We start from the raw sequence: 26,016 nt of genomic DNA on the forward strand, positions 1-26,016 counted from the left end.
TTTCTGTGCGTGTGCATATATATGTGTGTATATACTTATAGGTCTGCTTATTCTGAAAAATAAACGATGCGAGGGAAAACAATATTTCTCAAATGGTTACCTGCAAGGAGAGAGAAAGAATAGGGCAGAAGGGCAAGAATAAACACTGGACTCCTCTGAATAGACCTAGTTTTGTAGAATTGTCTTTGGAACCATGTCAATATTTTACATAATTATAAAACTTCAAATCCAAAATAAAGTGAGATATATATATATATATATATATATATATATATATATATATATATGACAGCTTAACCGCACACACAAAATATTAAGAGTTATTCTGATATGGGATAAAGCAAATGAGTTATTATGTGATATTCTATTTGTATCATCCTTTTTTAAAATCCTACTTTTAAAAAATAAAATATTGTCTATCTGTTGGAAAGGCCTAAAAACAATGATCAGGTAGCAACGAGTACCCGTATCTCCAAAAAACCAAGTCTCGCAGGAGAAATGACTATTTCCAGGTTAGAAACATCTGGTCATGCAGAAGAGCCAAGGGACTAAGACTCCTGGGAATATAACAAAGGGGTCCAGTAGCCATCCGGAAGTCCCCCAGCTAAAGATGGGAGGCTTCGAGCATCATTAAGGATAGCAACTCCATTGAACTAAAGCACACCAAACTTATTTAAATCCATGTGTCGATGTTCCAAAAAAAAAAAAAACTCAAAAACCAAAAACAAATTGGTCGCCACTGTACAATGCTAGGGAAACAATTGGTTGTTTTCAAAACTGGTCAATAAAGAAAACAATCAAGCCTTTATCTTGTTTTCCCATACAAACTATACCACTAGGTGACCAAACAGATGAGTAAGTTTCTCTTTACAAAAGTATTTCAAAGTAAATAGTAAGTTAAAAGATGATTGATAGGATTTGAATATCATTTTTGCAACCCTTAGAAATGAATGGCTCTAGGCACTGGCCATCAATGGTCATGAACATTATGAAAGAGATATTATAAGCCACCGGATGAACATATGAATGTCTTGTTACCCATGTCCTCCAAAAAAGAAAGGAATATAATGAACTGGAATCTGATCAAGCTTCTAGACTCAACGATGCTTTTTCTCAGTATTTACTTACAGGAACATGTTAAACTGTACTACAGGGAGACATCCAGAATGTGGGGGGACTCAGAGGACATGCAAACTTCTTTCTCCGACAAATGATAAGTTGTGTATGTGTGTTTAGGGGGTGGGCGTAGATCCTGTAGATTAAAAATAGACACGACTACAATGAGACACCGGTTTGCACCTGCTGGGATTACTATGAGCAAAATGACATAACAAATGTTGATCAAAATGTGGAGAAATTGGAACCCTCATACACTGCTGGTGGGAATGTAAAATGACACAGCTGCTTTGGAAAACGGTCTGGCAGTTCCTCAAAAGGTTAAACATAGAGTTATCGTGCAACTCAGCAATTGCCCTACTAGGTATATATCCCCAAGAAAAGTGAAAACGTACATCCACACAACAACTCGCACGCAAACGATCATAGCAGTATTCGTAGTAGCCCAAAATATCCACCTGATAAATGGATAAGTTACATATGGGATAGCCACACGATGGAATATTATTTCCAATGAAAAGAAATGAAGTTGTGATACATGCTACAACACAGATGAACCTAGAACGATGCTGAATGAAAGAAGCCACACACCAAAGGCCACATGTACGATGCCATTTATGTGAGATGTCCAGAACAGGCGAATCTATAGGGACAGAAAGCAGGGGCTAGGGGGAGGAATCGAGGGAGTGACTGTTAGCGGGTATGGGGGTTTCTTTTTGGGGTGATAAAAGTTCTCCAAAGTTGATAAATGCAGTGATATTTGCGCAACTCTGAATATACTAAAAACCTCTGAGTTATACACTTTAAATGGGCGAATTGTATGGTAGGTGAATTCTATATCAAAAAAGCTGTTATCCAAAAAAAACAGATTGGTGGTTGCCAGAGGCGAGGGGTGGAGGGGCGGGAGAAGTGGGTGTAGAGTTTAAGAAAAAAAAAATGACCTTAAAATATCCCAATAAATGGATCCTATTTGGATTCTGTTCGTTTTTTTAAAGTTTTAAAATGACACATGAGAAAATTAGAAAGGTAAACCTTGAATAGTTAATGACATTAAGGAGTTATAAAACATTAAGATATGATAAGAATATCGTGCATGTTTATTTTTCTCATTTACCAGGACGTACTGGAATATTTACAGCTGAACTGAGGTGTATGGGATTTGCTTCAAGACACAGGGGAGGAGGTAGGCGGACATGTAGACAAAGCAATATCGAGTACGATTAATCCGTGTTGAAGTGGGGGAGGGCTGCGTGTGTGTTCATCTTACTATTTTTATACCTCTATTTTTATGTTGAAAAAATTGTATACGTTTTTATATATTTGTCTTTGTAATTAATTAATTTTTTTTTTTGAAAAAAATCACACATTTCCATTCAGTTCTTAAGGCAGGTTAGTTTAATTTTATAGAAGAAATAATTTCAAACAATGCGAATGACATAATTAGAACAGTGACCAAAACAGAGATGAATACTAATCAGAACTTATTCCCACAACAGAAGGTTAGTTATTTCAGCGGTGACGATTCGGCGATCAGATGAAGTGACGATCGAATTCCCTTTTCCCCGTCTTTCTAAAGAGTCCTGGTGGCAGACTTGGGCGTCTCTCTGGACCGCAAGGACTGATGAAACATGGCAATGTTCTTTTATCACAAGGCATGGTATACAGACAAATTGCAACGGATGAAAACACTCCACAAGACAAGAGAACTTCTTTTCTGACATGTGGAACATTTCCGGGGGATGCCAGTCTTAACTAGCCAGAAGCTGCAAAACCAAGTCAGGAATGAGAAGCCAGTCAGGTACTCCGAGTCCTCCTGCCTAATGGGCCCAGCCTGTCACTGGTCATGTGCCCTTTCCGGCAGGCGACACAGCAGACACACGCACGCAGGCAGGTGCAGGCGGTGAATGGGAAGGTGGCTACGGCATAGAGGGGGCCCGCCATTGCTGTCACCCGCTCAGCAGTGCTGTCTGCTGCGGGGCGGGTCTGGCAAGGAGTGATGTTTTGTGTGTCTCTACCTCTGTTGTGGGTATGTACACAGAGAAATAATTAGGCAAAAAAAAAAAAAATCAAAAAACAAAACGAAACCCAAAAAACCACGAGACTAGAGGCAGAAATACAGAGCAAGAGATGACGATTGTGAAAAAGCACACAATTTTCAGTCTTACCACCACCGACAAATTCCATTGCCCGTGATTGGTCGCGTGTCAATGAAATGCTTTTACAAAATTCATTTTTAATAAATGTAAAAAGGCAGGTTATACAAGGGGGGCGGGGAGGCTACAGACTAATGCGAATCAAGAGACGTTGATTAAAGGGGGCATTTCCCAAGGGAGGAGCAGAAAAATCTAGCAAGAGAAAGTTCTGTTTTCTTTCTGATTTTGTGTGACCACCTCATTTACTTCTCTGAGGCCTCATAAAGGAGAGTGCATTTCATATATAATAAATATGTATTAGGCAAAATATATCATTTGGTATTTTAAAAGAATAATGGTAAAAATTTTCATTACATAAAAAAATTTTTCCTCATGAACTACTTCTACGATTTCTTAGGAAAGATGGATAGACTTCAGTATTAGGGGGTGGGGGGAGCATTGTGATTAAAATCAAATAAATCAAATCAATCAAATAAATCAAATCAATCAAAATCAATCAAATAAACCAAATCCTCTCCTGTAAGTGACTCCCTGGGTAACTGTAGTTACCCGCATATGTTTCCTTCCATAAAAAAGGCGCCTTCAGAGGTCGTCATGTCTACATCATAACCGCTGTCTCCATCAGCGGATTCACTGACTCATGAAAGTGCGCGTTCCTAGTTCCCTTTCACTTTCCTTCATGACAGAGCAGTAGAACTGGAGCCCCAGCACCCACCTTCCTGGTCAGCCATGGTCAGATGGCACGCACTGGAAAGGCGGGGCTGCCCAAGGTCTGGTGCAGGGGCAGTGTGGACTGCCAGCACGGGCAGGCAGGCCACAGCCAGAACGCCGGGGGCTCTGTGGCCTGCTTCAGGCTGGTGGGGAGCACAGAATGATGCGTGCTGTGACAACACAGAAATGAGGGCCGCTCAGTGCGCAGTCCATGTGGGAGACTGAGCTCTCTGATGTTCACACGTGTGAACTACGACTGAGCCACTGCCGGGGGCGGGGGTGGTCTTAACAGAACACAGTGAAAGTGGACAATATACATGATAAAGGCACATATGAGGAACTGATATGAATGACGAATTTAGCACATAGTGTTTGCATTTCCGTGTCAGAAACAAAACCGGCCCCAAAGTTCCATTCTACTGCATGACAAATACTGAAGAACAAAATTTCAGTCTTAAAAATACATCTTAAAGTCAGTATTTTCCTTCAAGGAAAAAAGTACTATAAATAAATTACAATACAGTGAATTTGCCTGAACTCACTTCGTTTCTGTCTTCCAGCCTTTAAGTCAAATAAAACAGTGTAAAAACTGTACACTCTTAATGTGATAGTTGATCTCTTATAAAATAACTTGTCTTCAGAGATGTCAATTTCACAACAAGGAAAAACCAAGCCCTGTTGCTGTCACTATTATAAAATATATATGTATAGATATATGTGTTTGGGTTTTACAAAATGTAATATATTAATAACTTTGCTTAAATATTTTAAAGACGAATTGAGCTAGTCTAAAAACTTCATGAAAATAAAACAGGCAGATAAATACTTCATGTGTACAAAGCACTACATCAAACATCGTCGGCGGGCAGAGGAGGTATGTTAATCCTTGGTCTGGTAAAAAATGCTATCTTCTCCCTGGGAATGGAGAGAATTACAGGTTAGAAGCTGATGTAAATACAGGGAAAGCTGGCAGGAGGCTCTCAATGTCGATGATAGCTTTTCTTACTCGTAGAACAAACCGAACTTAAATCCCCAGCAACAAATCCGTTTGTATATAGATTCTCTCAATTTTAATAGCATTTACAAAACCCCACGGGGGCAAGGGTTTGTCTCCAGCACCTAGAACAGTACCTGGCACACAGTAGGAGCTCAGTAAATATTCGCCTTACTAATAAGTGAGTGAATAAAAAACTATGCAAATGAAAGCATTTTAAATCAATGGAATGAAGAGAGTTATACTGTTTTACGTTCTTTTATGATGGGGATGTGAAAATTCAGGGCATAAAAAAAATTAAGGCTAGAAGTCAGGCGCACGTTAGTCAGCCATAAAAAGGAATGAAGTTCTGACAATGCTACAGTGTGAATGAACCTCAAAAACAGTATGCAAGGTGAAGCCAAGCACGAAAGACAACATACTGTGTGACTCCATTTATATGAAATGTCCTCAACTGGGAAAGCCCTAGAGAAAGAAAGATTGGTGGCTGCCAGGGCCCGGGGGTGGGGGAGTGTGGAGTGGGAGCTTAATGGGTACGGGGTTTCCTTCTGGGGTGATGGAAATGTTTTGGAACTAGACAGAGAGGGTGGCCGCACAATACTGTGACTGTACTAAATGCCACAGAGTTGCTCGCTTTAAAATGGTTCATTTTACGTTATGTGAATTTCACCTCGATTTTTTAAAAAGTCGGAAACTAAAGAACATAGATATAACTGTGTAATTCTCCTCATATAAAAAAATAAAAACAGGGCACACTAATTTACGGCATTCAAATTCCAGACAGTGGTTCCTGCGGTGTAGGATGTCTGAGGGTTGCTGATAACGTTCGATTCCTGCCATGTAGAGTTTGTGACAGACCGCTGAACTATCTCACGCGTACTATACGCACACGTTCCCGTATGCATATTATGCTTCGAGCAGAAGTTGACTATAAAGGGCAGGGCCATACACAGATGTATGTACATGTCAATCGCTGTGTTGTTTATAACAGTAAACATTTGGAAAGAAACAGGTTCCAAAATAGAGTATTCAGATAAATGAGATCTATTAGATGAGACATTACAGCCAACGAAGGTAGTGGGTTCTGTGGCGACGTGGGCTATTTCGATGAAAAAAACAAAAAAAAAAGCCAAATACAAACCTGAACGCACATTATGATTACAAGTAGCATGGGGGAAAAAAACATGTCTAGAAAACAAAGACCAGAAGAAAACATTCAAATGCTAATAGCGGTGGGGATTCCTGTTTTGTGGCCATTTTTCAGGACTTAAATTTTTACAATGACAGCGCCATGACAGTGAGAAGAAAGCAGGAGAGGGAGGCCTGGGTTGGTTTCCGCCTACCTGAAGGTCTGCACTTGGATGGGCTCTTTGTGGCTCTGCCCACGCAGCTGGCAGACCCCCTTGGAGGCCTTCTTCAGCATCTTCTCAGCTGCCTGTTCTTGATGGAAGTCAAGTTTGGTCTGTCTGGTCTGGAACAGCAACATTGGAAGAACAAGATGTTTATACTTCTGGTTTCAAGGAAGAATGAACGAAGCCACCCCCAGCTGTGGGGACCTAGAGGGGAGAAAGGCGTACTCCGCGCCACCCCTTGCCCCCAGGGAATGTTCACGGGAGGTACTCAGGATCGCTGGAGTCATGCCTCACAGACATGGGACCCAGAACACCCCAACACGAAGCGGGAGTGGAGTGCAGGCAGGGGGGCCTCCAGATATGTGTTGCTGCCACCTGCACGCCAGCCACCTGGCCCACAGAGGGAGAAACCTGGCTCCTTCAGGTGAACCCCTGGACTGCTGGAATGACACTTTTATCATCTGAAAGGCTTACTTCAGAACCCAAGTAGAACTGGAGCAAAGGGCAGCGACCGTGCCCAGGCCCTGAGCCTCTTACCTGCCTCTCTGCTTCCTTCAGCAGACTCCGGAATCGTTCATCCCGCAGCACCCAGTGCGGGAGGTCAGTCTGGCCTCGCACCTGGGCGTCCTCTAACCGCTGCCTCAGCTCGCGAAGGGTGCAGATCTCCTCATTCAGCTGCCTCTGCCGGGTTCTCGAAGCCTGGAGGTCCAGCTCCAGGTCCAGGGAGGTACGGGCCATGAGCTCGGCCATGGATGACCTACAGGACTGCAGGAGACGACAGCCATGAGCACACACACGAACCAGGCACGCAGGCACCATGCGGCCAGCAAGCTCGGGCCTTCCAGAAGGTTCTTCCACAATTAAAGACAGATGAAGCTCAGTTATTGGCGAGGTATTTCTCTATACGTGGCCCGATGTTTGAAAAAATAACAGATTTGGGCAAAATTAATTTAAATCTCCACTTCGATATCGAGCTAATGCCGGCAAATTGTTTTCTTTAATGATGACCTACGAATTTGCAAAAGTATGGAGAAAGAGACCCTCCCATACGGGGCCGGCGCAATCAAAGACCGGCATAATCTTTCCGAAGTGCTATTTGCCAATACATATCAAAAGCCAAAAAACATGCATTTTCTTTGGTTCTGAAATTTTACTTTGACTTGCATTTGAAAGGAACAACTGATGACGTGCAAGTGGTCCAATTAAGGTTTATGACAGAAAAAGTCCGAAATATATAACAAGAGGAAACCGAGTAAATAAGTGATAAGTCCAGCAAAAAATGCTGCCATGGTAAAAAGTTGACAAACTATATTAATGTGGAAAAATCTTAATTATCCACTGTATAAGGGGAGAAAGCATGTCACAAACCATATGAGTGCCTTTTGTTTAAAAAATCACACATACACACCCATGCGTGCATGCACACACGAAGTGGCAGACTTTCCTCGTCAACAAGCCTCAAGTATGCAAATCTGCTGTGCTTAAGAAAAGTCCTAAGACAGGAAAGAGTTTTGTATGTGGAGTTGAGAGCAGTACTTTCTGTCCAGTGAAAAACAACCCTGGGAATGGCAGTTTCGGCAGCAGAATCAAATCCGTGAACACATCAGCGTTGTTCCGTGGACTAAATAACTATGCTTTTTACACACACTACCGTCATTTTGCACACATACAGAATTTTAATGCAAATATACGATGTGACTTAGTAAGTGCAAATTCATTTAAAAGCACTGCTGAATTCATAGCAGAACTCAGTGCTTCTCAACCAGGGGAGACTTGGCAATGTCTAGGGACATTTTTGGTTGTCAGAACAGGAAGAAGGGGGTGCTACTGGCAGCTAGTGGGTCAAGGCCAGGGATGCGGCCCTGCAAAGAAGAATGATCCACTCCAAAATGTCAACACGGCTGCTGCTGAGAAAGACTTCTGTAACTGAATTATGTATTTTCTTATCATGCCGTCGTTGTTGTTGTTAAAAGAACAACTTCCCCCCAAAAGATAGGGAACTGCTCACTAGCTTACAAACTAAAAGCAGCAAAACTTTGTAAAGTAGCATGATGTGGAGGAAAAACCTTGGCGGGTAAAAGAAATGAAAACCATAGAACAGTCCCATGTAGAAGAATGTTCTATGAGGAAAAATTCAGATTTTCTAAACTACATATACTCCCCTGTCAAAAAAGAAAAAAAGAATCTCTTATATAGAATGGTTGACTGTGTATTAATTTATTATATTTAAAAGTGTAAAGATCATGAATTATCTTAGCTCATGACATTGTCTTTGGAAATTAAGAGACGTTGGCAATATGCTGACATTGTATATGCTTTTAAAAATTAAATCTAAGTAAACAAGGAAGTAAATATATTACCTTTTAATTCATATTATCTAAAAGATTGCCACGTTTAAGGTTTGTAAAAATAAGTCCCAGGGTAAGTACAGATTCCACGTTAGTTTACGTGGCACATACCTGCTTATAACGAAGTGTTCGTCTTTCCAAAGTATTTCGGACAAAGGAGGACTTCCGGGGCAGTGTTGAACTGTCACTGTCACTACGATAAAGCTGCAAGAAAAAGAATGAGGTTCAGAAACACTTTCTCAGAAATTCAATATTCTTTCTGTCTGTGTACTCTGAATGGGATTATTTCATTTCTCCTCACAGGTACTCAAATGTACTCATGATTTTTAGTGCTTTTACCAAGACCTCTGGTTTTAGTAAAAACAGAACCTGCACAAGAGTTTCCAATACGATGAAAGACACACAAAAAGAAACCAAATAAGCAGACCAACACCCATCGCAGTCCTCCTTTATGTCCATCAATGGAACCACGGAAACTTTCCAGGCTAAACGGGTCAACAAAATTTCTGTCCCGCCAATACCAAGTGCGAGTGGATATGCCGCGTGCTGAGCACGGAAGCCAGCACTGTCCTCAGTGCCCTTCACTGCCATCATTCTCATCTGTTGTATTTCTGGCTTTGGCAAGAGCTGGGGAAAAAACGGCTTTCCAGAAAAGAGACTCGCTCCTGGTAATAGGACAAGCCAACATCGCTAACGCCCCGTTCAGCCAGTCAAGGGAAAAGGTCTGCTTTTAAAAAGAAAGAAGAAATAATGCCTTCTTGATGGGAACCAAGACATTATATATTTCACTGGGTGGCGAGTTCTCACTTCCTCTCCTGCCCTCTCCTTCCCAGTGAGCAGGCGTGACTCCGCTCCGCTCAGCTTGTTCGTTCAGCAAGTCTACAATAAGGAAGGGATGCGAGGCTGGCCTTCCATCTAGTACCTCCAGATGCCCGATTACACAACAGCCCCCGGGGCAGCTGTGACCGGACACCTAGCTTCTGTGGAAAGAAGAGCAGCTGGTGTCGCAAACGTGGCAGAAGGGCAGCTGGGGCCACCTAGGGCTCAACTCCTGCTGCTCGCTCTGTGAGGTAAAGGACGAACCTTGTCCCAAGAAAGGTTTGGTCCTTGCTCAGATCCTGGGAGGTGACCCGTAAGGCTCTGGAATGTACCTAAGTGTCGTTGTTTACCTGGGACCTTGGGTCAGGCCACGTCATCTCTGCTGACAGTGTGATTTACGGTGGGAGCCTTGGCCATCAGCTGACCTCTGGAGGGCTCGAGACTAAGGTCAGCCACGCAAGCCGTCAAGTATGCGTACAGAACCGAACCCCACAGAAACCCTGGACACCAAAGCTCGGGTGAGCTTCCCTGGTGTGCAATACTTCGTGCATGCTGTCACCTGTCGCTGCTGGGAGACATACGAGCTGTCCCTACAACTCTACTGGAAAGGCCGACTAGAAGTTCCTGAATCTCTCCTGAACGCTGCCCTGTGTGCCTCTTCCTCCTGCTGACTTTCACTGTAATGAACCGTAACTGTGAATATAATGGTTTTTTTTTTTTTAATTTTGTGAGTCCTAGCAAATTGCTGAACCTGAGGGTGGGCCTGGAGACCCCTGTTCCACACCCCCGATGCTCCATGCGCAGGTATGAGGGTCTGTTTCTGTTGCCTGCTCTAAGTCTGGCTCTGCCCTGGCGGGCCAGCTCCCTGGCAGCCTTCCTGTATTTTTTTTTTTTTTATTTTAACAAGCCCGGTTCGGAGGAGCAGGAAGGCTCAAAGTTCTCCTCGATCCAATGGCCCCTCTGGGCCCCTGTGTCAAGACTATCCTTTAATCCCTTCTCTTTACTAGTCCGTGCTGTCACTGTGACACTGTCACTGCTGGACGACCTCCGACATGCTGTCCCGTCTTCAAGGACCACAGCGGGTTGGGTGTTCTGCGTGGGGGTGGGGGGAACCCCGGCACCAGCATTTCGTGAACTCCCCCAACGTGACCATGAGGTGCAGCTAGAGTTAAGAACCACCCAGCATGTCCTGCTATCACCCGTGGGGAGAGCAACTTGACATGCAGGGGCGTCAGAACCATGTGCCTCGGTGCCTGCACGTCCGAGGCGGCGGTCCTCCCTGGGGACCTCCGACTCAGCCGCGCTTCGGGACTTCTACCCGCTCGGCAACCCAACGTGCCAAGCTCAACGCCATTCGGGCGGGGCATCCCCGATTTTGATTTGTTATTCCTTAGACTGATGTCAAAATGAATCCCCCTGCTTCTTGCCCATGAATCAGCGCATATATGATCCTGAAATCTGGGGTGGGGGGAGTGTATTAGAATCCAGAAGAAATCCAGTTAGGGGAGGTAAAACCAACAACGATTTCCTACCTATCACGTAAGCATGCTGTTTACTTACTGGTGTTATCTGTGAGAACATAGGTCTTTTCGTATAAACAGTAAAACATAAAACACGAGGAGGGGGAAGGAAAACTTGCGGCAGAGGAATTCCAACTTACTCTGCAAACATACTGGCTGCGTGCCCCAGGCGAGAACGTCTGTGAACGGACAATGGTGCCGCTGCGGACGAAAGGCGAACCGCGGGCTCTGCGGCCCGGCCGCTCCTTCGGATAACTCGCTACTTCTGGGAAGAGGTCTTCTGTGTTGGTCTCCTTATCCACCTAGAGAGGAATTTAGTTACTGCCATGACATTTGTAGAACACAGGCAATACACTCTGTATGGACAACAGCCTCCTCGCCTTCTCTACTTGGAAGTCAAACTGGCATTTCACGCTCAACACATCCAAAACTGAGAGGCAGATGGCGTGGGTGACGTTCCAACATCTTGTCCTCTGACAAGGATCTCTACTGTCCATATTTCATGCCAAAAAAAAAAAAAAAAATTCCAGGTCATCCTGGACTCTGTTCTCTTTTGCACACCCTAAATCAGGTCTAAGATCAAATCCTATTGGTTCTACATTCAAGACGATGGATGTTTTGACCACTTGTCATCAACCCTTCATCTGGCTGACCATCATCTTATGCCCAATTTAGTGCAGTAGGCTTTTCACCCACCTCCCCGATTCCATGTCTCCCTCCCCTTCCATCTCCTCTCAGCACGGCAAATGGGAAGATCCTGAGAAAACTGACGTCAGACTAGGCAACTCTCTCCTCAGTGTATACCCCCCAAAGACGGGAAAATAGGTGTTCATTAATGAGAAAGGAAAGACTGTCCAGTTTAACTAGTACCCGAGGATAAATGGTGAATTCCTAACTAAAACCTTCCGCCGGGCTAGTCACGTCCCCTCTCTAACATTCGCAATCACAAAGATAAGTGATTAGGGAAGGCAGAGACTGTTCCTTCTACATCTTGATAAACGTTTCAAAATAATTGCTTCCAGACCCATTCCTGCGACTTCCTGTCGCCAGGTGCTTGAGATCCAACCTTATCTGTACGTTCCCTCCACCTGATATAAAACTGCTTCCTTGAATGTATGCAACTCACCGAAACTGCCGACAGCTGCATTTTCTTTTGCCTTCTTGCCTATATAAGCGCCCCCCACCCACGCCTTCGCCCCCAGCCCATTGCATGCATAAAGCGGGCTGCCGCAGGCTTCTTGGAGCTCTGCTGGGCCCACATGAAAACCTCTTTCCTCAAATCTACAAAGCTTGAAGTCTTCTTTTCATTAACGAAACAAATACTTGCACGCAAATGTTCACAGCACCATTATTCAAATAGCCAAAGTCTAAATGTCCACAGGCAGATGAGTAGATGGATGAAATGTGGAGTACCCATGCGGGGGACACTCCTTGGCTGTGAACAGGAGTGAGGTCCTGAGACATGCTACAGCGTGGATGAATCTTGAAAGCATTAGACTGAATGAAAGAAGCCAGTTAGAAAAAGCCACATACTGTATGATTCCATTTACACGAACCGTCCACAATTGGCATATCCATAGAAACAGAAAGCGAACTGGTGGTTGCCAGGGGCTGGGGGAGAGAAAATGGAGAGTGACTGCTAGTGGGTATGGGGTTTTACTTTGGGGTGATGGAAGTCTTTTGTAACCAGACAGAGGTGGTAGCTGCGCAGCACTGTGAATGTACTCAATTGCCACTGAACTGTTCACTCTGAAAGAGTTCATTTCATTTACGTGAATTTCATGTCAATAAATTATTTTAGAAAACAATCAACAAAAAACCCCTTAAGTCAGATCATGTCACCCCTGGGCTCAAAATCGTCTACCAGTTTCCCAACTGACTCGGAGAAAAGGCGAGAGTCCTGCGTGGGCCCTCGATGATCTGAGAGCCCTTCAGTCCCTTCACGCATCTAAAGCCGTGGGACCCCCGAAACATCCTGAGCCATAGGTGGCCCTGAAGATGGGATGGGATCAAAATCGACCCCTTTAAGCTATAGTTATCCTTTCTTTTTAAAGTTCACAAACATTTCTACGGTCCCTGCAGTGCCTCTTTTAAGTTGTTTAGAGACCTTAAGCCAGTCACCGCCTTCCTGGTTGCAGTAAAATACCACCTTAACTGTTGCCCCTTAACCCAATAGCACTGTCCACTTTACACCACACCTTCCCACACCACACCTTCCCGCAGCCACTGTGACCTGCTGGTAAGCCACGTGGTTCCACTCGTGCGTAGGAGCCTATCGGCTTCCGTTTCCTTGAACCCATCTCCTCTGCCGATCCCCTCGCGTTTCACCTGAAGGACGTGTGGCACGCGTGCTTTCCTGTCTGGTGTGCGGCACAGCGTCAGGGGCTCCAGAAAGTCCCTCGACCTTTTCCACTTACCTTTACGGGTAGGGGCTGAAGTTTCGCACGGCTGTAAGGAACTGCCTGGCCAGCAAACGGGTGTCCATGGATGGAGTTGACACCAACGCCACAGGGCTCTGGGTGCGGGGGGCTGGTCTGGGCGCAGCTGCTGCAGCCACTGTCCACTGAGTCGGCCTGCCAACTCCTAAAAGCGGACATTGCGAAAGCCCACAAAATGCTCAACCAAAGGGACGGGGGTTCATTGCTGCATTCAGAGCACAGTAGCGGAGATGCCCAATATTTGCTTCCACCGAGATAGCTGCTTTTCTCACAAAAGTGCACTTACGTTTTCTAGGGAAGACAATGCTACAAGGCCTTTCTTTAAGTGGGTCGGTCTGTCCTCATCACCCAATTGTAGCCACTGAAGATGCCAGATTCCTGACCCCCTCCCCGAACCTCTCCCAGCCTCCCCGCCTCCCCAGCTTCCTGCCGGGCCCTGAATACAATACCCTCCCCCTTGGCCATGCAAGTCCCGGCCCTAAAAGAAATTCCTCTTCCAAATAAATTTAGGGAAAGCTATAGGAAGAAGCAGGAAGCTTTGGAAATATGATGCTCTTCGTGGAAAAACATAAAGCAATATGAAAGTGCCTCTGGAAAGGATCAGATCACTTGCTGGCCAGCTGACTTATTCGTTCGTGTATGGCAGGCAGGTCTGGACCAAGTCAAGGGTTCACCAACATTCTGCTTCAGGTAAAACGGAAAGGGACATTGCACAGTTCCATTTAGATGAAATGCGCAGATTAGGCCAATCCAGAGACAACGAGATTAGTGGTTGCCAGGGGCTGAAGGAAGGAGGGATGGGAGTGACTGCTAATGGGTGTGGGGTTTCTTTTTGGCTTGATGAAAAATGATTGTGATGGTGGTGGCACAACTCCGTGACTAGACTAAAAAGCACTGCGCTGTCCGCTTCACATGGCTGAATGATGTGGCAGGTAGACTGTATCTCAATGAAGCCGTTAAAACAATTTAAAGGGAACTGATTGTGTTAGATCCTGGCAGAGTGGAGTCATTCGGTAGTCTCACTCTTTAAAAAAAAAAAAATTCCAGAAGAGAACAAGGTGAAAAGCCTACATGGACAGCAGAGAGACAGAGGTCAAAGCACCGCCCTTGTCCAGATCAGCATTCGGCTCCCCGTGAGAATCCCGACTTCTCTGAAGAATCACCCAGCACGTTCTACGGAGGCATGGATGAGAAAAGCAACTTGCACCTAGGGATGCAGCTCCCCCACAAGTCAGGGCTGACTAACACGGCAGCTACCTTGTCCCCAACAAAATGTGCGCCATCTCCTTGGCAGTTCCAAGGAGCCTTACCGCTCAGACACAGCCTCGGCCTGCTCCTCCTTCCGCTCCATCTCCAGGATCTCCTCCTCCGTGTACTCCAGCTTCACCCGCTCCTCGGCCAGCTCTCTTTCCACTGCCTGCAGCTGGGCTGTTGTTCTAGCCAGCAGCACTGTCACGGCGTCCTGCGAGACATAAGGGACATTTCTGAGAACCGGCTCAGATCAACAGCTTCTGGTAGCAAAGCAGGGAGCAGGCATAGGCCCACCCCACAGTGAAGTCCCTTCCTCCATGCTGGTGGCCGTCCTAGCAGCTCTTCCACGGACGGTCCACCCTACTGCTAGCGGCAAGACAGGACCTGGCCTTTCCATGAGCTCTGAGGGCTCAAATCTACAAACAGTGACCACGAACACGTTCGCATTAAAATCCACTATCGTGAATGACCGTGCTCATTTCATTTTCATTATTTCCCTCGAAACTTTGCTTCTTCACCCTGTGTTCTAAGACTAAGTCTACACAGGTGGTTCTTAGAGATGACCTCCCCCAGTAAAAGCCGGTTCCAAGGCCAAGGAAGCAGGAACCGGCTGCTCTGTAGGCCAGGCACACGCACCGTCTTCCTGGAGGTAGCAGCAGCAGCAGCAGAGGTGGTGGCAGCGGAGGCGACGGCAGCGGAGGCGACGGCAGCGGAGGCGACGGCAGTGGAGGCGGCGGCAGCGGCGGTGACCACAGCGGTGGCAGTGGTGTGTGGAGGGTCCCGGGCACCGCTTTCCCTGGCCCGTTCCCTCTCCCTTGCCCTGGGCAGCTCGGGGCTGGTGAACACCTGGACTGAGTACCAGCGTAGCTGCATTTCACTCAGCCCGTCACAGCTGGCCAAGTTAATTTGAGCAATGCCCTGCACAGGTGTTCAAAAACAAAGGCAGAAGAGGCGCTGAGTGATTTCACCTTAACGACCAACAGGAGTCTTCTGAAACATCAAGGTCACCCCTCCATTTTAACCAGAAAAGAGGTCCAATGTCTCCTGGCTATTCCAAGGGCCGCAGTAACAGGAAAGCGCTCGCAGAGGGTCCTAATGGGGTGGCTCCTCCATTGCTTGTTCGGTACAAGCGGAACGTGCCAGAAAGGGGGCGGGGCAGAGAACGGACAACCCGGGGTGATGGGCTGGGCTCGGGGGGTCTGCCACTTGAGGAGCCGCTGATGCTCTCGGGAGTTTTTGAAATCAGAGAGGCCCGGCTGAACTCTACAGTCTGCAGTTCTGCTGCTGAGGGGACGGGACCAAGGGGCAAAATGCCAACCTTGGGAAGAAACCAGACCGGCTTCCGAGCCCAGGCCGGCCCGTGGATGGCCGCGGTCCTGAAGACGAACCGCTGACTGATCTGGCTCCAGGGTTGCCAGGTAAAATACAGGGCACCCAGGTAAATCGGAATTTCAAATCAACAAGGGGTCTTTCAAAAGTCTAAGTATGTCCGTAATTTATTTGAAATTCGAATTTAACTGACCATGTGATATTTTTATTTGCCAAATTCATCAACCTTACTTAGTTCCTTCGACTGAAAATGGGAGTAATTTAGAAGCTGTAGCATAGGACTTTTGCAAGTATTATTTGATATGATATACTTAAGGTACAAGACGCATAACAAGATAACTGGTTTTATCATCCCTTTCTGTATTCCCAGTTACAGACGCCACTTAACATGACGATTTCTAAGCAACGACCCCCCCTCCACCCCCGCCACAGGAAAAAGGAAAGGGGAAAGAGGGAAGGAGAGAGAAAGGAAAGGAGGGAGGGAGACAGAGCCAAAGAAAGCAGAGAAAGAAAGGCAGAAAGACAAAGAAAAGAAGATAAGCAAAGACTAAGAAAGAAAATGACAAACAATGGAGGGATGAAGAAAAAGACAGACAGAGAAGGGAGGGAGAGAGACAAAGAAAGACTGATGGAAACAAAAAGAAAGGAAGGAGAGAGGCGGGGAAGGGGAGGAGGAAGTGTAAAGGAAGCTGTGTGTGTGGAGGGGAGAGGGGGTGAGGGGAGGGGAGGAGTGGGGAGGGGGCAGAATAGGGATCTGACGGGGAGATCGCCCCTGAAGCCGCAAGCACAGGCCATACCAGCAGTTCTTCCTGCAGCTGCGGGTTCACTGAACACACATATAACTGAAGGGACTTCAATGTCAACATGCTTGAATGCACAGGGATTCTGAAAACGTCATTAAATACCAGGGGGGCCTGGAATTCCACAGCCTTGGAGCAGTAAGTGTCTGGTGTGCTGGAGTCCAGCGGCGGCAAATACACTCGGATGTGTCTGGAAGCAGAGAGAGGAGGAAGAAGCAGACAGAGGGAGGCAACTGACGGGTCTGCATGATGACACGCACGAACACGCGGACAGATACACGCGTGTGTTCCCTTCTTGGGATGATGGGCGAACTGCAAAGTCTGCAGGAGAAAGTCCCTTTCTCAACTAAGAGTAAGACTAAGGCACTTACGTGCCCCTGGGGGTTAGGGGAAACCCCACCCACAAAGAAAAGTTCAAAGGCAGTCCCAGGACTTGAGAGGGGCCAAACAGAGGTTCTGCTGTCCCATCTTTTGGGAAGACATCTGCACTGATCTCCCCGAAGCCCCTTGGCTCCCTCTTCAAGCTCCGCCTCACCTCTCGGGCTGGGTGTCCTGCCCCGTCGGCCCCAGCATGGTGGCTGGCACATAGGAGAGACTTAAACACTGGGGAACGTGCAAAGTCCATCATGGGGTGGGTGGACAGAATCTCAGGGGGAGCCCTCAGCCACTTCAACCCAGGCTGCTTCCAAGGCTTTCAGAAGACCAGTTTACGAAGAAGACGCATGGAAGGGACTGTGCCCTCGGGCTTGAATGCCCCGTTACAGGTGTGCTCACCACCTGGGTACTGGGGCCATCTGCTGGGCACCAACCTCAGGCTGTGGAGCCCACAGAGGTAGCACTTCCCAGCTGGTGACAACTTTTATTTCCTTCTCCTCCCGTTAGACAACGACCCCTGGTCTCAGCCGTACGCCTCTTTAGGCACCTCTTTGGATCACAGAGCTAAGTGCCACTTTGTCACCACCCAACCCTGTGACCGGGGTGGACATTTTAAGCCCAAATGCAGCAGATGACAGGCACCTGGCACTTTCATGGCATCGCTACAGCACGTAACTAGCCTGGCCCCAATAACTAACCGCGCCTGCCTCAGATAATACAGCAGATGCTTTTTAAAACACACAGTCCTGTCTATTTCCGACCGATAGTCCCTGGTTTTATTGTAAACTCGGATTCGAAAACAGTCTCTTCTGCAACCCAAAGGGCCAAGCGGAGCAGGCCGGCGAGCGGTGCTGTGTGCAGGCAGCCTGGGAGACGCCCCAGGTCTCCGAAAGACCCCCTCCTGCTCGAGAGCTTACATTTTACAGTCTTCCTTCACGATCATCCCGGCCAAGTTCTTCAGTTGGAGCACGTTCACGAGGAGACATTCGCTGGTACTGTCATGCCTGGAAAGTAAAATGCGGGTCCATAGACTGCACCGTCCCCACAGTGAAAAAGTCCTGATTCGACCACAGCGGTGGCCCTGGGCTGAGGGGGATTCTGCCACCCCCCACCCCCCACCCGCCACCCCCCGGAGGCGTGTGCATGTCTGGAGACGTTTTCTGCTGTCATGACTGGGTAGAAGGGGGATGCTACTGGCATCTAGTGGGTGGAGACCAAGGATGATGCTCGACATCCTACGGGGCCCAGCACAGCCCCCGGAACAAAGAGTGATCCGGTCCACGTGTCACTAGTGCAACATTGAGAAACACTCGACTGGAATGACAAGAGCGAGCAAAAGGAAACCACCGGGACGTGAACGTCCTGCCTTGCTAGTCTGAACACTATTGGTCACCGCCATTATTGAGACTGTAACTAGAAAGCAAAACGCTCTGCGTTGCCAACCAGCTGGTCACTCACGCTGGCGAGCAGGGAAGGGCCTGCCATCCGCACTGCCGTGAACGGAGCCAACTCCGTGCAGAAATATGCGATGACTCCCCCCAAGAGTCCCACCTCGCCGGGGGCTTTCGGCGCCCCTGCACGACGACGGCCCTGAACCCCCGCTCCATGACGTGACAGTTCCCAGCGGTGACTCTCAGTGTCGGAGGACAGCGATAAAGCTGCTCTTCCCTATCCCTCCTTCCCGCCATCTCTGTCCCCTAGCTGAGACCACGGTAGCGGGCTCTCGGTAGCCAAGCCGGGAAGCAGCCCCCAGATCACGTGGGCCCCTCCATCCCTCCTGGCCTGTGTGTGGAGGTGTGAGTCGCCGGGTGCGCCCCAAGGAGTCTTCCGTACTCACCAAAACCCGACGTGGATCTGGGGCCCTTCCACGGCACAAGTGTCTCCATGTGCAGCCTCTTCAGCATCTTCACTCCTGGGCACAACCAGAAAGTCGCCACGGTGACTCCACAGGCAACTGGCGCCTGGGGGTTTTGTACAAGCTCCCTCATCCCAGGGGTGCTTCGTACTGAGAGGGGCTTTATTAAATTGCGACACAAGTAAATAAATTCTTTAAGTGACTAAAGGGGCACAGCAGGTTCCCGGGTCCATGACACATGTCATTGGGTACCTGCCTATAAACTGCTCCGTTTTTAGACAATAATTTTGCACACCTTTCACAACCACGTACGAGATCCAGGGCAAAGCGCAAAAATGAACTTTTAGACAGTTTGTGATGAGTGATAAAAAACAATGACATCGAAGATATCAAATAAAAAGAACACCCCGAATCCCAAAAGGTGCTTTGTCATTGCAAAGCTATTCCTCTAGCTAGGGGAGGGAGGGAGGGAGGAAAGGAGGGAGGAAGGGAGAAAATTCCTTTCTAATGAATGGCCTTCCTAGAAAAGCAGGTCTCTCTCTTTGTACATGGATTCTCCCTTCCCAGCTCTACTGGGATTAAGCCTTAAACCCAGCAGGGCCAAAGAGAGACATGGTCCTAGAAGCACGGAGTGAGGGCCAGCCTCCAAATGCCACACAGACGCCACAGGAGTTTTCTCTGCAGCTCGCTAAGGCCCAACCTCCAAAGTGGAAAAGGCGGAAAAGGTCCTTACCCCTGGGTACATGCCAAGTTTCAGCACATAGACGCCTGGGTACAGGCCCCTTTGGCCTTCCCAGTAACACTGTGGGAAGGTCGCTTAGGGAGGAGATAACAAGACCAGCTTCTAACCTTTTGGTTGAAGGTTCAAACACCCCGCTATCGCTCGCCAGCGAATAATCCGACAGGCATCTGGAGACGCGGCGTGCTCTCCTCTCCAGCTTCTTGGCACTGTCTTCTCGAAGAGTCACTGCTACAAATAAGAGACACACCGGGTCAGGAGGAGACAGCACGGGAGGCCAGGGACCATGGTGCCAAGAAATAAACACTCTAAGTTAGAGCCCATACCAGGTTACTAAGTGTTCCAGAGACACGCCATTATACGTACATGCATATGTTTAAATACACTGCACTCGACTTGTTTTTGAACATTGAAAAATTGAAGAAATAGACTTCTGGCTACTTCTTTAAAAGCTCCTTAAACTGCCATAAATCTCTTTTCACCTCCTAAATGAAAGCACAGAACATCGGCGGATGGTGGGGAGCGAGCCCTTTGCATCGCACTTTGAGAGACTGTCATACTTCAAAGACCAGCAAAGAAAGGTCACCAGCTCTGCTCTTCGAGTGGGGAGAGAGGGGTATTTTTTCATTTCCTTCTTTATGCTGTTCGGTATTTTCCATATTTTATACAACAAACATATACTAGTGTTTTATAATCAAAAGACGGCATTTTAAAAAATGATCCAAATTAACGAAATATAACGACTTTGAAGTCAGAGGACACAGTTGAGCCATCTGTCTGTCTAACTGCAGCATCCTCCTCAGCGGCCGGGCTTGCTTCCAGAATTGCTTTCCTGGGGTTAGGAAGCTACCATTACTAGGCAGCTTATGTTTGTCTCGTATCTATTTTAATCGAGAGCCAAACGTAACCATGGACAGCTTTCTTTTTACCATTTCATCGACTCTTTCTACTCCTTCCCTCGTGGCAACAAGTTCCTTTTGACAAAACCAACAGAAACAGGCACATCACCTTCCTACGGTACGTGTGAGTGTGTACACGGGAGCCCTGATGCTTTCTAGAGCGGATGCTGGTTAGAGGACGACGTTAAAAAGCGAAGCCCCAAACCGAGCCTGACTCTGACATCGTGGTGCCTCCTGTTAATGACCCAGGGCCTCTGCTGCCTTTGTGATTTTCTTCAGCCATCTCGGCTCCAGAAATGGAAAATCGAGATATCTGCGCAGGGAAGTGGAGAGTCCGCCAATGACCATCTCTCTTTCCAACCAAATTATTATTCACGCATCGATTAAATCCAAATACGTTAAACAACACAAAACAGGCGGGGCTGTGGCCTTTGGTCTCATGACCTCGACTGCAGCCAATGGGTGACCTTCCTGAGGTCTGCAGTGCCAAGCCTAAAGACTACCAGCTTCTCCTCCAGTCACGGCCAGAAGCCGCCTCCGTTCTGCGGTGGCCGGAGGTACCACTCTCAGATTGTAGACCAGGACTCTCGAGTCCAGCTCTTCTTGTCACCCTTGCCACACGGAAGGACCCAAATCCTGCAGCTCTGAATTGCAGATGGAACCCCTCAGTTTGCTGCATGGATCCCCAGCAAATGCAACTGCAATTGCCCTTCCCAGCACTGACGCTCGCACAGCTCCTAGACATGGCCTTCTGTCCCTTTAAGGAAATAACACCACACAACGATCCTAAGCATTTCCAGTTAACCCGATGCTGCGACTCCGACAAAGTTTCTCTCTCATTGCAACGGAGACCGATGGAGAGAGAAACGAAATAAAGGGATTGATCCTCAGTGATCCCAGGCTCGGTCATCGCATTCATGGAGCAGCTGAATGCACAGGTGACAGAAGGAACTACGGTCAGCACTTGCCCCGGGTGAGAAGAAAACACGCAGCAGACCCCACACTCCACCCCGCAGCCGTCTGCTCTCAGGCTTCAAGGCAAAGAGATGGACCGTGGAGAGCAACGCCGGTGAAGTCAGGAATAACAATCTTCCAATCATTCCTTTTTAAAATCTCTGAACTTATTTCATCTTTAAATACAGACAAGACAGAAACCTAAGGACATCGACACTGCTTGACAAAAAGGAACAAAGTATAATGAAAATCACACTGGAGACAAAGCTGCCGGCTGGCATTTTTAAATAACGAAAGCCATTAAAAGTCTGGGGAATAGATATATAGAAGAATAAATACTTCAAGCTTTTAGATAACTTCTTACACAACTTTAGTAGGCACGGTGAATATTCATGTTGAAATGATCCTAATAATGGTTAACTGTTGAGCTACATTGAAGTACAGCTATGAGACTGCCCTTCTTGGCCACACTATGACCATCCTAAATCCACTGCACAAAGATGTGCCACGGCCCGACCAACGAGGTGAAGGAGAATGCCAAGGTCACTTACAGCGAGTGTTTCTATCGAGCCCGCAGGAGAAGAGATAAAGGAAAAAAAAAGCACAAAGTGAAAAAACTGCAGAATTTAAGCCAACGAGTTTAAACAGAGTATGAATATAATCAAAATGTCCATGATTACATGAGCAAAGTCAAGATCTTCATGGATTTAGATTAGCAAATACCAACGGAAATTAAGATTGAAAAGGATTTTAAAATGATGGCAGATTTTACTTTTAAAATCCAGGGAAGATAAAACTATAGCAAAAAATGTAAAAAATGTTAAAGATTACAGTCTATTGCCCAAGTCTCCCATATCATCTTGTGTCCCCTCAGATTGATTTAAAACAGAACAGAAAAAAAAAAAATACTTCTTAGGGCTTGCCCTGTAGGTTTGGACAATTTTGAGTTTTATCTTACTAAAATTTTATCTAACTAGAACTTGCCTGAGGTTACACTTAGGCTGTACTGTTCCAAGCCACACTGGAATGGAAAGCCAAAGGGAACTTAGTGACCTTGGGCATCATAAATGAAGGGTGGGGTAACATAATGAGTGCTAAGAATCGTCGCCAACTTCACGAAGCCACCACGACTCTGGCTCGGGTATTCCCATAAGCATCAAGGGAAATCGAGAAGTCACCCTGTGTCTGTGCCTGAAGCTGGTTACCCAAAGCAGCCCTCTGCATTCACCCACCGGGACCCATTCACTGAGCCAATTAATTATTTGTAGTTTGTAAGGACCCAAGTCAATTGATAGTGTCATATATGAACGAACCACCAGGTGACAGTATCTGACCATAGCAGAAGCGAATACCTCCCAGCCTAAGAAGTTTGAAGCATTATAATGTCAGCCACAAAGTGGGAAGGAAAAATTAAAAAATAAGGACCGGAAATTACATCAACTCTTCTCCTTCTCACACTATCTTTCCCCTGGCCCAAAAGGGCCCTTGGGCCCTGTGTGGATTTTCGACATAATGAGACCGATACTCTTGTACCTCAGCCTTTAAAAAGACGTTGGCGTGGGGGGTGGGGACACTGACAAAGTAAGCTTAAGCGACAACAGATGCGCAATTCAGTCCTTATTTTGTATTTCCTTTTTTTTATGAAAGGAGTAAACATGGAGCTCTGAACCTGCCATTACAAAGAAGAACAAAGCGAACGGAGGTCACCTGTATATGTGAATTATAGAAACACTACACCGAGGGATATTAAAGGTGTGTTTGCAAACACAGAGGGTAAGACACCAAAATGACAGAGGTGACAAAAAGCCCCAGGGCTGCCTCAGAACATGCCAGATCTCTGGTTAAACATGCGAGTGGTTCACAGGAACTAGTATATTTGTATAATAGTTGTTGTCTATGAAAAACTCATGAGTAACAGAATGGTGGTGAATGGAAGAGCCCATAAAGATCACCTCGTTCAAGGGCAGGGAAGCTAAGACTCAGCCACGTCCAAAGATGTGCGCTCAAGGACACCCCAACTAGTGAGTTAACGGGGCAGAGAACAGAATCTGTGTCTCTAAGCTACTCTTCTGAAGCTGTTTCCACTACCACACTGATTTTGGAGTTGCATTTTATTTCTACCCTTTGCTGCTAAACTACTCAACAGTATGCGCCCAGGATACTCAGCTTCAGCACTACTGATATTTCGGCTGGATCATTCCTTCTGGTGGGTGGGGGCTGTCCTGTGCACCGTAGGACGTTGAACAGCACCTGTGGTCACCACCCACTGAATGCCAAAAGCACCTCCCCACCAGCCCCTTGAGTTATGACCACCAGAAACGTCTCCAGACACTGCCAAGTACCTCCCAGGGGCAAAACGCCCCTGGCTGAGATCCACTACGCTATACAAATTATCTAGTGCTCCCCTAATGCAATGTCTAAAGCACTTTTGCTGTGTAAGTGAAAGTTAACTAAATGGGTGGAACTTCTGGAATGAGAGGCCTTCTTCTCAATCCTCTTTCAAGCCTGAGAAAGTTGGAGCTCCTGGAGGCTGCCTCAAAAAAGCAGACGGGGTCAAGATGAGGAGGGTTGGAGCCCAGGCCCTGCTTTGTGCACAAGCCATCAGCTGGAAGGTTCTCCAGAACAGCGGTTTGGTTTTCCATGTGGGCTACAAGCTGAGAGACTCTGGCCCCAAGTAGAAGCTGAATTAGCACCAACAGGATGGATGAAGTTCCCCATGGCTACATGTTTCTCTATTTGAAAACCACCAAGAGAAACTGGTCTGGTAGCAATGGCTGACGCTTACCGGCATGTCTTTTGAAATTATGCCAATTATTTTCATGTACACTTCTGATAAAATTATGTCCTTGAAAACTACAAGGACAAAGGATAAAGAGATGAAATCATAGGGAAAAAGGAAGTAGAGATGAATCACTGAGCTACAACCAGACGCTGGTCCATGTACCGGTCAGAGGCGGCACACACGGAATGACCCATCTGGGGAGTTCTGGGGAGTTCACTGAGGCCCTAGCACCTCTCCATCAGCCTCTGTTAACATGGAAAACTATGTGGTTCTTCCTCTCATTTTCAACAATTAAGCACATCCTGAAAACAAGCCAAACACCTGGGAAAGACTACTTTGCCAATGTCAAGGACCTTTCTAGGACATAAACCAGAAGCACCCACACGACAGCAGGCCTGCATTCTTCCTCTCCCTAGCAATAATCCTAATTCAAAGTTCACTATGTAGTGAAAAGCCAGCTGGCTTCAGTGCGATTACACACAATTTCTTCCCTGAACGTGAAGCCTTTCCTCCCAGGACTGAGAAAACCCCCAGGATTTGTCAGTGCTTACCTGTACCCATGGGAACGGTAGCCACTTGGGTTCCTCGTTCACGAGGTCCTTCCCCATCTCCAGGAAATGCGTGCGGTTGAAAGGACACCGTGCCCGGCAAGTCTTCATCACCCAGAGCGGAGGCCTGGGCCCGCAATCTGTCTAAGGTGCCCAGGCCTGGCACCTCCAAACTGTCCCCCAGTGGGGCCAAGGGCGACTCGCGCGAGGCAGGGAGGAAGGGTGTGTCCAAGGGTGAGCTTGGAGGAGACAGGGAGGACAGGGAGGAGCGGGAGGACAGGGATGCCAAGGACTGGGGTGTGTCCAGGGAGCGCCTCTGCTTGTGGAAGCCCGAGGGGACTGGGGGCTCTGAGAAGGGGACATCTCGCGCCAGCGAGTCGAAGGGAATCAGATCAAAGCGCAGAAGCTGGCTGCACTCGATGTCAGGTTTGTCATACTGTGGCAGGCCATAGATGTCAGTGAAGCTGACAGAGCTCAAGGAACCCCGGCTGGAGGTGAGCGAGCCCCGGCTGGAGGCTAGGGACCCACGGCTGCTCCCCGAGGATACCGTCAGGGTGCTGGCAGACAGGCTGAAACGAGAGAGCCCCCATGCCCTTAGGAAAGCAGCCTGAAGATGCGTGCTGGAGCCCCGCCGTTCACTGCAAAGCTGAGCGGCCAGTCTGTTCCATGAAGGAACAGAATCCTGCCTCATTCTCCCATTAACCAGAGCACGTGTTTAAATACCTGCGAGCATCGTAAGACACCTGCAATGACATTCCCTTTGTCTCTTTGAATATAGGTAGGGGGCAGTGGTTAACATCAAGGAGTCATGCCTGAGTTCGAGGTCCAGCTCAAATGCGGACTAGCTGAATCCACGTGGTCAAATTATTTGCCCTTTCTGAGCCTCTCTCACTGGGGGTTGTGACAAGCAAGAAGAGTTCTGGCCTCCTGGCACTCTTAGGAGGAATAACTGAGAAAAATCATACATAGAAAGCCCTTATCATTATGCTTCCATAAATACTGGAAAACAGGAACTATTATTGAGCATCCGAAT

General features: G+C 47.3%; 1 protein-coding gene across 3 annotated transcripts in view; it reads right to left on the minus strand.

The window, feature by feature from the left end:
* Positions 1-2,488: 2,488 nt before the first annotated feature.
* Positions 2,489-26,016, minus strand: part of WWC3 (WWC family member 3) — a 101,890-nt gene continuing 78,362 nt past the window's right edge. For 2 of the 3 annotated variants that reach the window (XM_039874227.1, XM_039874208.1), the window contains 14 exons: positions 24,987-25,552; positions 19,911-20,031; positions 19,044-19,118; positions 18,124-18,210; positions 16,829-17,021; positions 15,339-15,620; positions 14,762-14,913; positions 13,431-13,596; positions 12,547-12,624; positions 11,154-11,315; positions 8,786-8,878; positions 6,864-7,091; positions 6,318-6,445; positions 2,489-4,895 (listed from right to left, as the gene is read on the minus strand). In XM_039874227.1, coding sequence (XP_039730161.1) covers positions 4,829-4,895; positions 6,318-6,445; positions 6,864-7,091; positions 8,786-8,878; positions 11,154-11,315; positions 12,547-12,624; positions 13,431-13,596; positions 14,762-14,913; positions 15,339-15,620; positions 16,829-17,021; positions 18,124-18,210; positions 19,044-19,118; positions 19,911-20,031; positions 24,987-25,552 — 2,398 coding nt within the window. In that variant the 3' untranslated portion in view covers positions 2,489-4,828. The remainder of the gene's footprint in view (positions 4,896-6,317; positions 6,446-6,863; positions 7,092-8,785; positions 8,879-11,153; positions 11,316-12,546; positions 12,625-13,430; positions 13,597-14,761; positions 14,914-15,338; positions 15,621-16,828; positions 17,022-18,123; positions 18,211-19,043; positions 19,119-19,910; positions 20,032-24,986; positions 25,553-26,016) is intronic. The other variant, XM_039874218.1, reaches the window with a different exon arrangement.

The sequence above is a fragment of the Pteropus medius genome, unplaced genomic scaffold (genome assembly GCF_902729225.1).
Source record: "Pteropus medius unplaced genomic scaffold, Ma_sr-lr_union100, whole genome shotgun sequence".
In the NCBI taxonomy this organism is placed as follows: Eukaryota; Metazoa; Chordata; class Mammalia; order Chiroptera; family Pteropodidae; genus Pteropus; species Pteropus medius.